The 16,161-nt window shown below is 41.5% G+C and overlaps 1 protein-coding gene across 1 annotated transcript; it reads right to left on the bottom strand.

Moving 5' to 3' along the window:
• Positions 1–6,549: 6,549 nt before the first annotated feature.
• On the bottom strand, positions 6,550–11,557 carry LOC120845614 ((3R)-3-hydroxyacyl-CoA dehydrogenase-like). Its single transcript, XM_040217284.1, has 2 exons — positions 11,369–11,557; positions 6,550–6,969 (listed from the first exon to the last, which is right to left on the bottom strand). Exons 1-2 carry the CDS (start codon positions 11,474–11,476, stop codon positions 6,550–6,552), a joined length of 528 nt encoding a protein of 175 aa, XP_040073218.1. The 5' UTR covers positions 11,477–11,557.
• Positions 11,558–16,161: the final 4,604 nt, after the last annotated feature.

Below are 16,161 nucleotides of genomic sequence, written 5' to 3'. Positions count from 1 at the left end.
GCCGCGAACCACCCTAGGTTCGAATTCGAAAGGTTTCGATATTTTTGACCCGAACTGATGTTCGATTTCGAAAAGTTGCGATATTTTCGACCGTAGGGAGGTTCGAAATCGAAAATTCGAAACTTTCCGAAATCGTGGGGTTTCGAATTCGAAAAGGTCGAAGCTTTCACAGTTTCTAAAAGTTCGGGTTCGATTATCTCGAATATTTGTTGACTTGAGGCTCGATAAATTCGAAGATTTTGAACTTCCCTATTTTGAAATTCGAGAGATTCGAATGTTTCGAATTTCTTTGAATCTAACATTCGAATAAATCGAACGTTTCGAACTTTTGAAGATATAGAGGTCCATAAATTCGAAGATTTCGAATTTCTTTCTACATAAAGGTTGAAAAGTTCGAAGGTTTCGATTTTCTTTTACGGCCAAATTCGAAAGAAAAAAATAACTTCGAAGGTTTCCGATTTTTTTTAAGTCCAAGTGCGCAAAGTTCGAAGTCCGGTTTTCATGTTCCGCCAAAGTTTCAATTTCAAATAACGTTTTCACGCCTCACTGATTTTCACGAAATCAGGTTTAGAAAAGTTCGGGTGTGGTATTTAGACTGCGCGAAGTTAGGCAATTAAATGAGACGACGAGTGCCCGGGCGTGCTGGAATATTTGCCAGCGCAGTGACGTGTAACAATAGATCAGTAATTGTGACCGCCAGCCCGGGATGGTCATTAACGTGCATCACGAAGTGGTGATCCTACGAACGCGCTGTTTGACGATACTCATCGAGTTCGAAACGGCCAAGGGCAGGCAGGTGGTTGAGGTTCTGAAAGACCTTGAAGTGATCTGGCAAACCGCCCCCTACCCCCTTGCACGCTGGTAGTAATCCGATCGAACGCCGCCCGAGTGACGCTGGCATATAGTAAGTTTAGTTTGTACATGATGCAAAATCCTGAGGCTGGGAATGAAATTTATAAAGAAAAAGTGTAAGAAGACAGAAAAAAGGGGACAGGACAACGTCTGATCAACATACACCAGCTCGCCTGCACCTTGATAATTTTTTGTTTGTAATTGCTTTGGAGGTTTATTTTCTGGGGCGGAATAAACGCCGAGCAAAAAGCACAGAAGCTGATGCAACTTGAGGTCGAGGAGCATTGTACCATACCAGTGGCGTCGGAAGAGGAAAAACGTGGGGGGAAGGGCGGGAACTCCAGTCTCCCCCCCCCCCCCCCCCCTCCCAGATATTTCCGACTATTAAAGAAAACAATACGGGGAAAGAGGGCATGGTCGAGCCTATTTTAATCTGAAATTATTTATGCATGTGGATAGCTACTGTCGCTCTTCACTGTATAAATGATCGTGCAGATGGTCATTGTTAAGGCCGGTTCTCACATGCAGCGAAGCGCTGATGTAACGCTGCTCACGTGCCGTCAGGTACTTATCGTATGCCACGAGCAACAGTTTTGACGGTGCGATACAAAGCTGGTGAACGCTCCCGTCGGCACGTGCTTAGCACGAGGTCAGCGCTATGCTTGTAGCCCTCCGCTGCATGTGTGAACAGGCCTTTAGAAACTCGTTGTCAGGAGGCACTACTCGTCACATGCTCGGTGGCTCCAAAGTTCAAAGCTGTCTTTTCGACCTAAATAACTGTGCCATCGGTATAAAATAATCAATAAATAAATATAACAATAAATGCAAAAATAAAAAGCTGGAGAAAAAAAAACTATCAAGAACCCGCCGGAAGTGTTGTATTCTTGCATATTCAGATGTCCAGAACTATGAAATAAGTTTCTCCGACCAAAATGTGTACAGGCCAAAAGAAACACGTCCCAAAAACGTAAAATGAGAAAAACAATTTATGACCTGCTGAACTTGAACAATTTTAGAAATCTTCCCCCACGAGTTAATTTATTCCTCAACGTGAAAAGAAACAATAAATACATTATTTTTTATTCTGCAGATGGTAATGATACGTACTGTCTCTGGTGTTAATTTAAATGCGATACTCCAAACAATGTATGCGAAAAAAATTACTAAGTTTAGGGCATAATTGTCCGTAGGTACATGTTTGGATATTTATTCGAAACTCGTCTTGAACAACAATAATTATATCTTAAGACGACACTCACCTTGGCTATAGATAGATCATTCATAAAAAGTTTAACATCTCTACCATAAATAGCTTCGGCTATAGCGGGCATCAAATATGGCACAAACGACAATTGTCAAAAACCCGTCGTCCTTCCTCGCTCCTTCGAGAATCTATTTCTTTAAAACCAAGCCTGCCAGATGATTGAAATAAATGGCATTATATTTCGCAAGGAATGCGGCACCCCATGTAAAATTTGAAAAAAAAAAAAATTACGAATGTACCTCACAGCTTGAATCCAAATGAAACCGCCCGCCGGTCTTTCAAAATTCGAGGAACTTCGAACATTTACCCTAAAAATTTGAAGTTCGTCGAACTTTTGACTTTTCAGGAATCGAGAGTTCTACAATTTTCGAATTCTTCAAATTAATAAGTTCGAAAGTTCGAAAATTATCGAATTTCTTAGCGTAGGAAGTTCGAAAGGTCGAAAAGCTTCGGACTTTTTAGTGCAAGAAGGTCGAAAGTTCGAAAATCATCGATTTTTTAGTTTATCAAGTTCGAAAGTTCGACAAGCATCGAATTTTGCTTCGTAATAAGTTCGAAAATTCAAAAAGCGTCGAACTTCTTAGTTTAATTAGTTCAAAAATTCGACTTCCGTCGAATTTCTCGATATGAAAAGTTCGAAAATTCGAAATCTTACGAACCTTTCGAACCGCTTGATTCAATCATCGAAACTTCGATTCGAAAAAAGTTCGCGGCATCCCTAGTTGCAACTGGTGCCAATCGGGGCCAGTTGCAACTGGAAATTTGCACCCTAAACCAATTCAGCTGAGGTCAGTTAGTTTCCACTTAGAAATATTCACCTGTGTAAAATGCAGGAATTGCTGATGAATGGAATCGTCAGCGTTTCGGAGGAGCCCGACCCGGCAAAATTGCAGTCGCTTCTTAAGGTCTCCTTGCTTCAGCTTATGCACCCCACAAAGTTTGTAAGGATCCATCTTCCGGATAGCTTGTACCAGAAACGTCGCTGATACCCGCAAACAGATGGGCCGCTCTTCGGATGGACAAATGAGGAACCGCCTCGAAGGCCCCGATGACGGTGAATCAAAATTCTTTTTTTTTTCTCCAGATATGTGAGAATTGTTGCTAATGTTACTCTTTTCCTCAAAACACCCGACCATCTTCCAAGCGGCCGTGAGCAGAACACTGAAGGGAACTTACTCCGTACCTTCTTAACGCTCCTGATTTCACTATAGCGCCACGCAACCTGGTTCAGGTGCTTGAGCGTTAATATGCGCATTAGGAACATGAGTTTGCAATACAATAACAATAAATGACAGCAATGCGTGCAAGTTCCGCGTAGATGTCCGTCGGCGGTCATGAAGAAAGAAGCAGACGATGTCTGATTTGATATTTATTGTGTAAATATTATTTTCATTTCACCCCCGAGAAAATAAAATTTATGCCTTTATTCAGTTTCAAATATTTGCAACCAGAAGTGCTAGAGTTCAGGAAAGGGGTACGATATTTTGACAAGTGCCTTAATTTTGCTGCCCCACTTTCAAATCCGACTAGCCGCGTGAACTGGCCTGGTTAGCTGAGCCAGGAGGAGGTGCTATTTGAGAGATGCACCCCAAAACCGACGTGCCCCGTCTGCGTCTCCAGCTCGACGGAGTTTCTCGTAGACCAAACCATTTTTTGGCTTAAAATGTTTGATAAAGATAATGGTAAGTTCTGATACATGAGGGAGTTTTAGCGAGTCTTTTTTAAAGCACACGCTTCTGAAATCATGAACGGTGCAGTTGGTCCGTTTCGTGAAATCGCATAGGAAATTTAACATGTTTTACCGAATGCTAAAACTGGCGCATCTGTTTTAGCGATGATAATGATTGGGTTTCACCGGCAGCGCCATCTTGTAGTAAATATGGGAAACATTCTGCAACGTGCAAAAACCTGGCGGTTCGTGTTTCCGTCGCGTGACTGATGTAAACAAGACTGCCGACATAAAATCCATCAGCCGGAATTTTAAAACTTGCGATGCTAGATAGAGTAAAAAGTGTCCGAACGACCACATATACAGGTGGCGTGTCTCCGTGACCTTCCACTTGAACGATCCCTCATTTTCTGTGCGTCGAATCAAATCAATTCGTCTGCTCGTGGTCGCCAAGGCAGCTAGTCAGCCTGCAGATGACAAATAACATTCCTAGAAGGCGTAGTTTGCAGCATTCACGATCGCTTACCATTGTGAGCAGTCCTAGAAATGATTTGGTTCAACCTCTCAAATAAACCACAGACACAGGTTTGCAAATCGCCTACAAGTGTCCAAAGCCTAACGCTCGGCCTGGTCGGCGGAGTCAATCGCCAAACCGATCGCCGTCTTTTTACTTAGGCTGTGAACAGTGCTGGATGTGTTCCGATGGCGACTCCAGCGCGGAGTGGTTTAACGTACGAGAAGCACATCCCGAGGTCCACAACATCTCGCGCGAGCATTGGCAAAGGCCTTGCCGATGCGTGCAAGGACGAACCGTTAAGCGCTGACCGCATGGCGCGTTTTTCTGTACGCGAAAACGCGACGCGCTATGAACGCTTGAGCGGAAGCTGACGCGGGGGCACCCGCATGCATACAAAGCCAAGCATCGCCGGCCGCGCGTTATCAGCGTTGAAAGATAACAGAATTCTCAACACGCGATGTAAATGTTGACGCAAATACTACAAAATGAGAATTAAATGAACCAATAAGTAAATAAAACGAGTTTGTGTGTAAAAAAAAAACACCTTTTCGATTTTTATATGGAAAATAAAAATGCTTTTCAACACTGTGAAGTGTGCTGAATACGAAACAGCGTACTGTGCAGGATCACGTGATAGTTCGACCGACCCTCATTGGGCGAGAGCCGCTTCGGCGCCTCGGCGCGCGCGTCTTGTTCTGAGTCGGCTAGAAAGCAACGCTCCCGCGAAAACGCGCGCCCGCGCGCAGGAAATGACGTCAGTTTGACGCCGACGCGCCTGAATCGCGAGCAAAAACGCACCATGCGGTCCGCTCTTTAGTGGGAAAACGACTCGCTAAAACTACCTACAGACATCTGGTCCCAGCAGCAAGCGCTACATCTTGGCTGAGTCCGGACCTTCGGCAAAGCGCAATTTTTTTTTTCGATGCAAAAAACACGGTTCTTGTTTCTCAAAAACTCCTTGTTATTTTTTTCTCATTTCAGGGGTGCGGAGCGCGCATAGATGAACTGCCACGCGTCTCTTCTGTCCGACTGATAAGATAGATGCGTGATTTCTGCAGTACGATGGCAAAAAGTTAATCAATGTCTAGAATTTTAATAAAACTGCGTAAATTACCAACACATCAAGTACGTACCAGGCATATACATATATAGCGAGTTTCGGAGCGCTATCCGGGCGTAAAAAGTTTTGTATAAATTAGCCAATGAAACTTTTCTCAAAGCATGTTTTAGGTGGTGCATTTATTATATCTTAATTTTATGATTGTAGGATTCAGTAAAAAAAAAATATTTGAGCCTAAAAGCACCTTTTTGTCCTATGCACCGGAAGGAAAACTGCCAAAAAAATCTGATTCAATATGCAACTCACAGATGGTGCTACACACGCTCGGTTCTGCTCAATCACCTTTTATTTATTTATCTCAAAGACGCTTTCCAGTTTTTGGTTTATACTGCTGCATTTTTGAGTTGCAGCGTCTACCAAACGGTTTTTCTCGCTTCCCTTTTTGTACATAAGAAAAACGTGCGTTTTGCTATATCTGCGCACACTTGAAGAATGATTTAATTAGGCTACTCTTAATCTTGATGCATGCTTTAATATCATGTCGTTTAACACCTGGGACTCTGCTGAAGAAAACAAGAAGTTTTGTCGAAGGAACGGAAGGGAACGTCTCAATATCTTTGTCTGCTTCGACCAAAAAGTTTTTTTTCTAAACCACACTTTTAGGCGTTACATGGCGTGATTAGCTACCACGAGCTTGCCTGCGCACATACAGTGTTTTCGCACATGCATTGAAAGTGTTTTTTCTGAAGGATATGCTGCTACTCGCTTGTATAAAATAGAAGAACATAATTTGTGTAATTTTAATTATAATTTAAATATTTATATGCAGTCGCAAAATATCTGTGCAACCAACGTTATCCCACAAAAGCAAAAACTTTTTTTTTTAGTACGAACAGATATTCAATTTAAACGATCTAAAGCACGTAATTTAATTGCCATTTTTATTGCATGCTCTTCGTCCGTCTTTAGTTGCCACAACTAGAAAGTGGTATGATAAAACTGCTCACGCGTATGCTATTTATTGACCATCATTTTTTTTAACAGAAGCTTTCTATACGATACTTTCAATCTTGCCATTTACCGGCACCAGTCTTAATCAGCATAAGAAAAACAAGAGCACTGTATCGATTTTCAGCATACTCACAACGACATCGCTAACAGATTATCGAAATAATATAGGCCTTGAATTATAGGTACGAGCCTCCAGACACCAGAACGCTGGATCCTGTCATGTACGTACTCCTCGGGGCCCACATAAAGACAATAGTTTCGGAAATCTCAAGCGCTGTCGCCATCCGCCGCATCGGAATCGTCGAAATTATGCGATTTCTTATATAGTTGGGGGTACCCTGTGTCATGTGTGTGTCCGTGTAGCCAAGTAGGATATTGTTGACGCGAATTCCTTTGAGCGCAACTTTTAACGCCACAGATTTTGTAAAGGAGATGACGGCGCCCTTCGAAGCCGAGTAGGCACTCAGGAACGGGTAGCCACCCTTGCCAGACACGCTGGCAATGTTTAGAATGGTCCGGCCTGTGGCATTCTTCTTCCGCAGCATCAATGTCAGAGCTCCTTTTGTAACGAGGTGAGTACCCCGCAAGAAAGTGAGCTGTGTTAATGCTTTTGAAGTAACATGTCGCTGACTCGTTCGTGTGTGCAACAGATGCATGAAAATACAGACGTCCATTAAAAAAACAAAAATCAGCTATTTATTGTCTGACTAGAAGAAAGCACACAATCGTATTAAACTCATGTTGGCGTATGCCTTAATTATACAATATATAATATTAGGATGGTTTTCAAATTTTGGTCAAGCGTTTCGCTTAATGGCCATCAAATCAATTTGTTTTCATTTTGAAATCTCTAGCTCTCTTTTCGAGCTTTTTAATGACTTGTGGGGGAAAACAGAGGTGCAGCATTAACTACCGCATAGTCCAGCTGAATTTAACACTGTTTAACACATAACAAAATTAAAGCCCTTTACAACTCCCTGTAACGCCAAATTGGAGTGCAGCTCTTGCGGAGGAGGAGGGTTGAGGGGTACTGAGGGGAGGGTATATTCCTCCATCCCTCTCCTCCCTCGTGATCCTGCCTGCTACTCCTGAACGAAAGGGCTCCGGTTCGAAGCCGGCCGAGGGACGATATATAAAAGTCTTTTAAAATGATTTTTCGGAGTAATGAAAATTCGGATTCGTCTCCCCTGCCCATCCCCTCTGCTCCCCTCCTTTCTCCTCCTCCCTCACGGGGGTCATTTGATCTCGAGGGGGGCGAAGAGAGGGGGTCACGTGACCCCCGGACCTAATGGGGTCACGTGACCTCACGGTAACGCCGACGGCGACGCCGCTCGAGCCGGAAACGGGCGCCTAAGAGCTGCGCTCTAAAACTTAACCTTGCATGCTGAGAAACCTATATACTATAACAGTGAGGCCACCGGTACGAAAATGTCATATGTGGCCCTGATATATTTTACATATGGCCATATATGATAGTATAAGGAGTCAATATGGCCATATACCCAAATATATGAGAGCAAATATGGCCAGATATTGCCATATAAGTGGGTGAATACAGCCATAATGACCATATAGGTGCGTAAATACGGCCATATATCGCCCTATACGCGTGCAAATACGGCTATATATCGCTGTATAGAAGTTCAAATACTGTCATATATAGCCCGTTCAGGACATATATGGGTAAATATATATCCCCTCTTAATTATATATGGGCCCGTTCCGGTTGCGCGAGCAAAAAGGCATATGTATACTTGCGAAGACCCTAGTTTATTTGCCTCTATTGCACGAGTCTCGTGTAATTGCTTAACTATTGTTAACATCCTAAAAGTGAAGTTATTCCAGATATCTGGACCAATTAATCAAGTGCAAATTTTGAAGATTGGAATGCAAAGAAAATTTGGTTCTGTGGCTGACCTGTGACAATAGGACGAAGTGTGTAAGACCGGAAAACGAGTTAATCAAGTAATGAACTTTAAATCGCAGCTGTGCGCCCGTTTCCGCGTTAAGCGGTGTCGGCGTCGCCGTCGGCATCGATGTAACCACCCCGCTAAATTTAGTGGGGAAACATGAACCGTTAGCTTACTGAAGATGCTAGACGCTACTCCGTCGTCGCGAATTATTTTACCTTCGAACGTCGGTGAAGCCGTTGCACCCAGAGTACCCTGCACAGCATCTTTCAAAAACCGTTCGCGCAGAAGCACATCTGTTTGTTTGCGAGCGTCAGTGATTCATCGTTTGTTGAAACTAGGAAGATGGGCTGTTTGTGGTGTCTTTTATATGTAACTTTTTTGTATAAAAAATTTAAGTTTAAAAACGCAAACCTAACAGTTTACACATAATTCTAAATTTATTGGTAAAAATATATATATATATTTATTATTTATTTGTTTATTTATTTATTTGTGGACATTTTGCGCAAAAAATAGACACGCCTAGTGTTTCATTTAAATTTATAATGTGGTTTATACGGCGTAAAGCATAGTATCTTCAAGCTTGCATCGTTTTCGGTCGCTTTTGGGCTGGACAGCTTCTATGGAAGTTCAAAGGCTGGAGTTCATAAAAGCTGTCCTGTTCACTCGGTATTGACAGCAGGGTAGACGATATTCGTGTTTTTGGTCAATCATTTCTCCGTTTTTGGTCACGTGACTACAATCTCAGAGCTGGTGATAAGGCAGAACACGGCACCTTCCTGAAGCCCAAGGCGACACATAGCATTCACTGCACTATGAACCTTGGGAACAAGTGACAAATCCTCTCGTTGTGGTCATTGTTGGGATGCCCCAGAATTTGCCAGAACGCGACATTTACAGAAACAACAAAAACGTGCATCCTCAGCCAGGAATCGAACTTCGGCTTTTTGAGTGGGAGCCAAGCTCGATTACCGCTAAACCACAAGTGCGCTGCCTGCTTAGTCAGCTGCGCCCCCGGCAATATCCCTCTATCATATCAAAACAAATTAAAACAAGGAAGAGTTTTTTCCATTTTTAGAGTTTTTAAAAATGACACAAACGCAGTAGTATTAGGTGTATGCGGGCAATCAAAGCTCTAAAACTGCAATCGTACACTTCAAACATTAAATTCACCTCCATACTAATTGGCAAACCACCGGCGTACAGATCGGCACTGATATAGATATATATATATATATATATATATATATATATATATATATATATATATATATATATCCTGGCTCCGCCAATTTTTGGCTTTCGGCGGGTTCCTGAAAACTTGGATTCTTTAATTCATTGGATTAAGTACGGTTCATTCATCTGGACATATTCGTTTATATCCCCCTCGGAGACCACGTACGATGACGTGAAGTGCCCGTGTTGTATATATATATATATATATATATATATATATATATATATATATATATATATATATATATATATAATTAAGTCGTACGTAACAGGCCTCCACCCTATTGAACGATGTCCATACACTTTGAAACTATACTGAAAGGCTGAAGTTGCCCTTTTTGCATGGTCTTTCGAAAATCCCATTACCGAGAAACCTGTTGACGCTTGTATTTTGAATCGAGTAATACGGTGCAAAATTTATAGTTCCAGTTTTGGAGGGTTTTATTCTTCAATGTACTCCTCGGTGGAAAGAGAATGTAAAATCGCGCTAACTCATTTTTAAGTTGAGCATGAAATTTCATTGTACGTAATGATGCACATACTAGATTTTCTCTGCTCACCATTACACATCAAGTAAAAACAAGAAAGGACCAGTAGTGTCAGATATCGAACTGGTTGGGTTACAGCCTGTATTGCTTTCAGGTGACTAGAACGGCATATGTAATCTCTTCCCACATTGTGCGAGAAATTCGGCACAATGTTAAACAAACTCAATATAAGTATAAAGTTACGGGAAGTCACAGTTACGCTCACGACATTCATGATACCCGAGTATGCAACGTCAGTCTTCACTCAAGCGGTGTCACGAAGCGATACATGAACAAGACTGCCACTGAAGCCACGTCGATTACAGCTTTTCTAGACAAGAAACGGTCATAACCTGATTTACCTTGTTTTGCACAGATCATACTATTTACAGGCGTTCCTTGCAGACTAACCGCTCATTCACACTGGAGGCGGATTCGCGTTCGCAAAGCGGTTGCGAACGCGGTTGTATAAAGATCCAGTACAATCGCACGCGCACTCGATGACATCAAGTGCGCGTGCAATTCTACTGGATCTTTATACAACTGCGTTCGCAACCGTTTGCAAACGCGGATCCGCACCCAGTGTGAATGAGCGGTAAGACATTTAAACACAGGTGAGCCTTAGAATTAATACTTTATTTTTGCCACATGGTAATTAAATACTTTAAATAATAAAGTTTCACAAGCAAGCTGATCTCTTGGTATTTCTGACCTGATACTGAACGATCTAAAGTGGATTGTGCAAAGCTAAAAATAAAGTTAAACGTAATTTGATGCAGCATACACTTCTGGCATACTTTACATGTGTTATTCAATTTAATACCAAGTTTTATGTCTAAGGTATACATTTGAGGAACTTCCAGAAAATTGTAAAGTTCCCCTTTAACGAAAACTAATATTTCAATAAAAAATATTTTAGACTCCAGGATTACATTTCATTCTAGAGTTTAAGAACAAAATAGCAAAATAAAACCCATTACACTGTGACCTGCATATCCAAGTCCAAGTCAACGAATTATTCGTTTCACAAACTGTGTAAGCTAAATGCAACTAAATTTTAGTACTCCTTGATTTTTCGTTACACAACCATGGCGTAAAAGCAGGTTAACTCGATGCCGAAAAGTGTAATCCGTTATAATAAAAAAATCAAACGATTGCTCTTTGCGTGTTCTTTGTTTTCATTCCTGGCAGTCCTGTCGCCAGTCCGGTACTACTTTTGACTGGACCTTAATAATTTAGGAAACAATTTAGTTTAGTAATACTAGGAACAAACGCAGCACTTGAGTAAAACTAAAGCCTAACAGGTGCATTTTACTCACCTTCAGATTGACACCAATCACTTTGTCGAAAACGACTTCCGATATATTCTCCACTCTTGAGGCCGGGTGAACGATACGAGCGCAGTTAACAACAATGCTGAGGGACATCTTGTACGAGCTGGAGACTTGTCGAAAAAGATATGTGACATTCTCCTTAGTTGTGACATCGGTATGAAATGCACTATCATTTCTTTCTCCTGTGGATTGAACATGTGAAAAGAAATGACCTGCGTATATTATGGAACCGGAAAATAAAAAGCAACATATTTGAAATGCGACAGTCAAGGGGCATTCGAGCGCATGCAATCTAACATGAGAATTTCTGTTAATCTAAAGAAAGAAAACTTTTTGCAGCATCATCTTACTTACTGCTGTACATTCGGGGCTGCGCTAGCTCTGCCGAATTTCATACATAATGCCTAATACGCCCAATCAAAACTACCATACTGAATTTGAAGTAAAGTCGTGCACTACAAATGATTTAAGACTTTTTCATTCTTCCAAAGCCTTCCGCTACAAGCGAAAATCAAGGTTGGTGCTTTCTTCACACCCATTAAAACAAATTACTTTGTTATACTCGAAGTAAACTTTTTTTTTGCCAACAGTGTCAAAGCTACGGGTACGCGTGCAATCCCCCTTTTGAGCGCTGGGTAAAGCTGTGCCTGAGTTTTCTTCCTCTCCTCGGAAATTCGAAGGAAATTCCACCCCGAGTGTAGGAAGTCTCAGCAGAGCCTCCGACACTTAGGTAAAAACCTTTTAGCTTTTTATTGTAGATCGCAAGCCATTTAAAAAACTGTCCATTACATCCCTTTTGCCACCTCCTACACCCAGCTTCTTGCATCGTAATTATTTTTACATTTTTTGTACATACACTATAGGCCCAGTTTCTAATTTAAGCCAGCCCTTCAATCAAAATGCCCAGAAGACAGGTCGTAAGTCAGAAACAAAACCTTAATGAACCCGTATTTATGACACGTATCACTCGCTCTTAAGGCGCTGCATTAAACGAACTTATGAACAATCATATTTTTTAATAAAAAAACTTTAAAAGGAAATATAGTTTCTATTTTAACGGATTCCTTGCCTTCAGAAACGGACTAAGATAATTCAGGCATTACTTTGATATAACTCCCAAACAACCAGCATGCAGAATGCATTATCACTATGTGAGCAAATCTGGGCTCTCATAAAACGTATTTTCACATTACACAAGGTCACGTGACGCAGTGAAGTCAAGTGACCAGCAATACTATTCTGGAGTCCGGCGCAACATGTTTGAGAAATATTAACGGCGGATAGAGCAATATTTTGCATTCGATTTCATTACCAATAACTAACCCCCATGCCGCGAAGACTTGCAGTAGAGAGATTAGTCAGCAAAAGACATTTTCCTCTAATAGCTGCCAATATTTTATTTCCCAGAGGAGGTGGCACCTTCACTTTTCGGCACACTCCAAAACAAGTCTGAGACGACATACGGGATATAGAGCGCCCACACGTTCCAGAAACCTTATAGACCTGCATAGAAGATCCGAAGACGGTGCACAGGGGACTATGTATCGATCAGTGAAAGCACTAACCCAAGAAAAGCAAGTGTGATGCCGAAGTCATTAAATCCTGTGAAGGGTGTCGAGAAAAACCATTTATATTTTTAGCATGATTCTACACTGGCGACAAATAGAAGCCCTTGAACGTTAGTAAACATATCGTGGCCATTTTAATAACGATATTACGGAAAGTCTTGTTAAATAAAACCGTGGGAATGTTTCCTAATTTTATGGATTTTTATTTCTTGTCACCGAAGTCTTTTTAGGTGGGTGGGGGAGATGGTCTGCTGAAAGGCAGGCATCGCATTTTAAAAAATCACGTCCGCCCTTTGAAGTCCGCAATAGCACCAAATATGAGCAGAAACGCGTTTACCAGAATCACACTTCAGTTCTGGAAAAGTAAATGTGGCTTAAGGCTTTCTTTGAAATTCACTTGTCTAAAAAAGTTTTAGAACGAAATATAAGTGTGCGTCCATTGAACGTGTATAAAGTAATGCAATTTTTTTTCACATCGCATTCAGGTTTCCTTTACAAAAACACTGATTTTAATTTCATTTTAACAGGCAACTCTAGAATTTTCACGCTGAAAGGAAACAAACTTTATACTAATTTCATGAATGATACGTGGAATTAATTTTAGGAACCTGTGGTTCATCTTAGAAGTGTATGTGAACTAAGTTACCTCGCTGACAATAAAATAAATGAGGGGTATGCAAATGGAGGCTCAAGCGTAATATGGCATTGTAACGTATAGCCTTCATGGGGCAGGTGTAGGCCATGCCGAGCCACCTCCATTTGGAGCACAGAAGATAGGAATGACTATCCGCTATTCAGTTCAAAGCAGTATTTGTATACCCACATTTATATTACGGATTTCAACTCAACCCAGAACTCTATCTAACAGAAGTGCATAAGTAATTCCGTATTCTAAATCAAAATAAAATGTTTTCAACCCTGCAGTAGCAGGAATGGTCTTTTCAAACATTGATTTCTGTTGAAGTGATTGAAGAGGGCAATGGGCTTTCAGAGCGTGTGCTCACTTACTGTAGTGTGTGCCATTTAGAATCTTTATTGAAACATCCTTTTTCCAGTGAAACAAAAACATGTCACTAAGAGTTTGAGTTTGTTTTATAGTCGGCGGTGGGTTAAGTGTGAAGTGGAAGCTCTTCTGACCTCTTTCAACGTTAGCAGAGCAAACGTTGGAGAGGAGGCGACCTCTCCGTCAATCGGTCTGCTAATGTGGAACGAGGTGGGAGTAGCTTCCAACTACTTGTTGGTTCATACTCTTGGGTGGTGCTAGCTGAGTACTAAGAAACACAAAGCTCTATCAGCAGTTGTAAATATCTGTGTTTATTAGTGTTCAACTGGTACCACCTAAGTGTAGCTTCAACTTTACTCTTGATATGTCTCGGATTGTAGTTGTGCTAATGAGTTAAAGAGGTTATATATTAGTAGCTATAATATAAACTTTTACTACGCATCGCTTCTGTTGTGTTCATGTGCTTTCTAGAAGTGAAAATTAAGAGCAATTTTCTAAGGCATTTTCTTTGCCGAACTTTTGGTGCAATTCTAGAAGTATCTCTCAACATCTCCTCAAGGCCTTCAAGAAAAGGCCGACAGCATTGATAAATAAATGAACAAAAACGCACTAAATTGCAAGCGATTGCATGGCTTCCAGTGCAATTCAGCACTGTTAACAAAGAAACGCTTACCTATGACAAGAAACCGTGCGTATTTGCCTTACGTTTGAGTGGGCTCAAAAGCTATTCGTTTCAGTGTAAGTCCAGACGAGGACGACGCAACGAGTTAATGGGACCAAATAGCGTCAATAGCGCGAGACACGAGATCCTTCGGTTTCAGATTGGTTCAGCGAAGATTGAACAGGTACCGAAACATAAGGAACAGCATGCTGATGCGCTTTTGACGCAGACTGATTGAACTCATCAACGTCGGCTGCGCCTGGATTTAAAAAGGTACTCCGGCCCTCTCTGAAGCTACCCAGGCAAATTGTATTTTCTGAATACCCAAATTTTAGGATTCACGGTATGCTATTTATTGTCTCGAAATTCAAAATAGCAATCGAGAAAGCAGTAAACGATGATGGCGCCGAAACCAACATTCGAATTTCCGCGCGCCCTCCAGTGATGTGAGGTCACAAATGGAACATAACTTAAGATCGTTCAGGTTGCCTTAAACCGAGTATGTCCAACTTTGTTTTAGTGAATTTCATTGAATGAGCTTAGAAACATTCTTTTGCCACCATAAAACGTCTTGTGATTAGTTAGTAACGTGGTTTACAGCCCACATTAAAACATTTCTGTCGTCACAGTTCAGTATTGCCAGTAGGGGCTCTCGGTTTGAGAAACACGATGAGAACGAAATTCGAATCTTCAATAACTTTGCGAAAAGTTATTCATTTCATACAATACTTGGGGGACTGGTACTATCGCGGACAATATGAGCTGAAACAGCGCTCCGGCCTGCGGACGGTACTACCTGCGCCGCCTGTCGCCTTGCTCCGCACACATGGTGCACCCTGAGTCCGAGATATTTTTTCACTTGCGCTCGCTGCGCCACTGCGCTCTTCCGGCTGTCTGCAAGCGAGAGGGTGGGCGCGACAGCGGGCATGTGTAGTATAGGGCGGTGGGGGGAACAAAAGATTACACTTATCGTTCCCCTTTCGGTATTGATTTACTTTACTGTATCGCGTAAAATCCCGTAGAAAAAACGCTGACTGGTGAAGAAAAAGTATTGAAGTGTCTTAAATTTCAACTGCGATTACCGTGTTTGAAAGGCATATCAAAATACGCTGCAGGTTGTTTTTGTTTGATTATAGGTGCATGCACAAGAGGGGACATCGTAATATACAGGCCAAAATCTGTCTGCCGGAATTAGTCCGGCTCCAATGTATTTATTCTTTTTTTTCTCTTTCACTAATCACATATGTTCACAAAACGGTAAGCATACAAGTTACTGGGAAGGTTTTGTAACCTTGATTAGTATGAAAAGGTATAAAAATATTATTTCTTCATTACTGGGCCCACGTGTTTGTTTCAAGCAAAACAAGTTGCTGACGAGACACCAGTTTTTTGTTTACGAATTCCCAGTCTTAATAAGGTCGGACAAACAGTCATATATTTGTCAAGAGAAGGAGATTGAAGCTTAATCGAAAAAAATATTTGCAGAGGACATTGTCAGACACAAAAGATTAATAGTCGGCGTGGAAGTTCGACTGCACTATACAAG

The sequence above is a fragment of the Ixodes scapularis genome, unplaced genomic scaffold (genome assembly GCF_016920785.2).
Source record: "Ixodes scapularis isolate PalLabHiFi unplaced genomic scaffold, ASM1692078v2 PGA_scaffold5__190_contigs__length_132052651, whole genome shotgun sequence".
In the NCBI taxonomy this organism is placed as follows: domain Eukaryota; kingdom Metazoa; phylum Arthropoda; class Arachnida; order Ixodida; family Ixodidae; genus Ixodes; species Ixodes scapularis.
The sequence above is the reverse complement of the archived record's forward strand: the minus strand, read 5'-3'. Positions and strand labels throughout refer to the sequence as shown.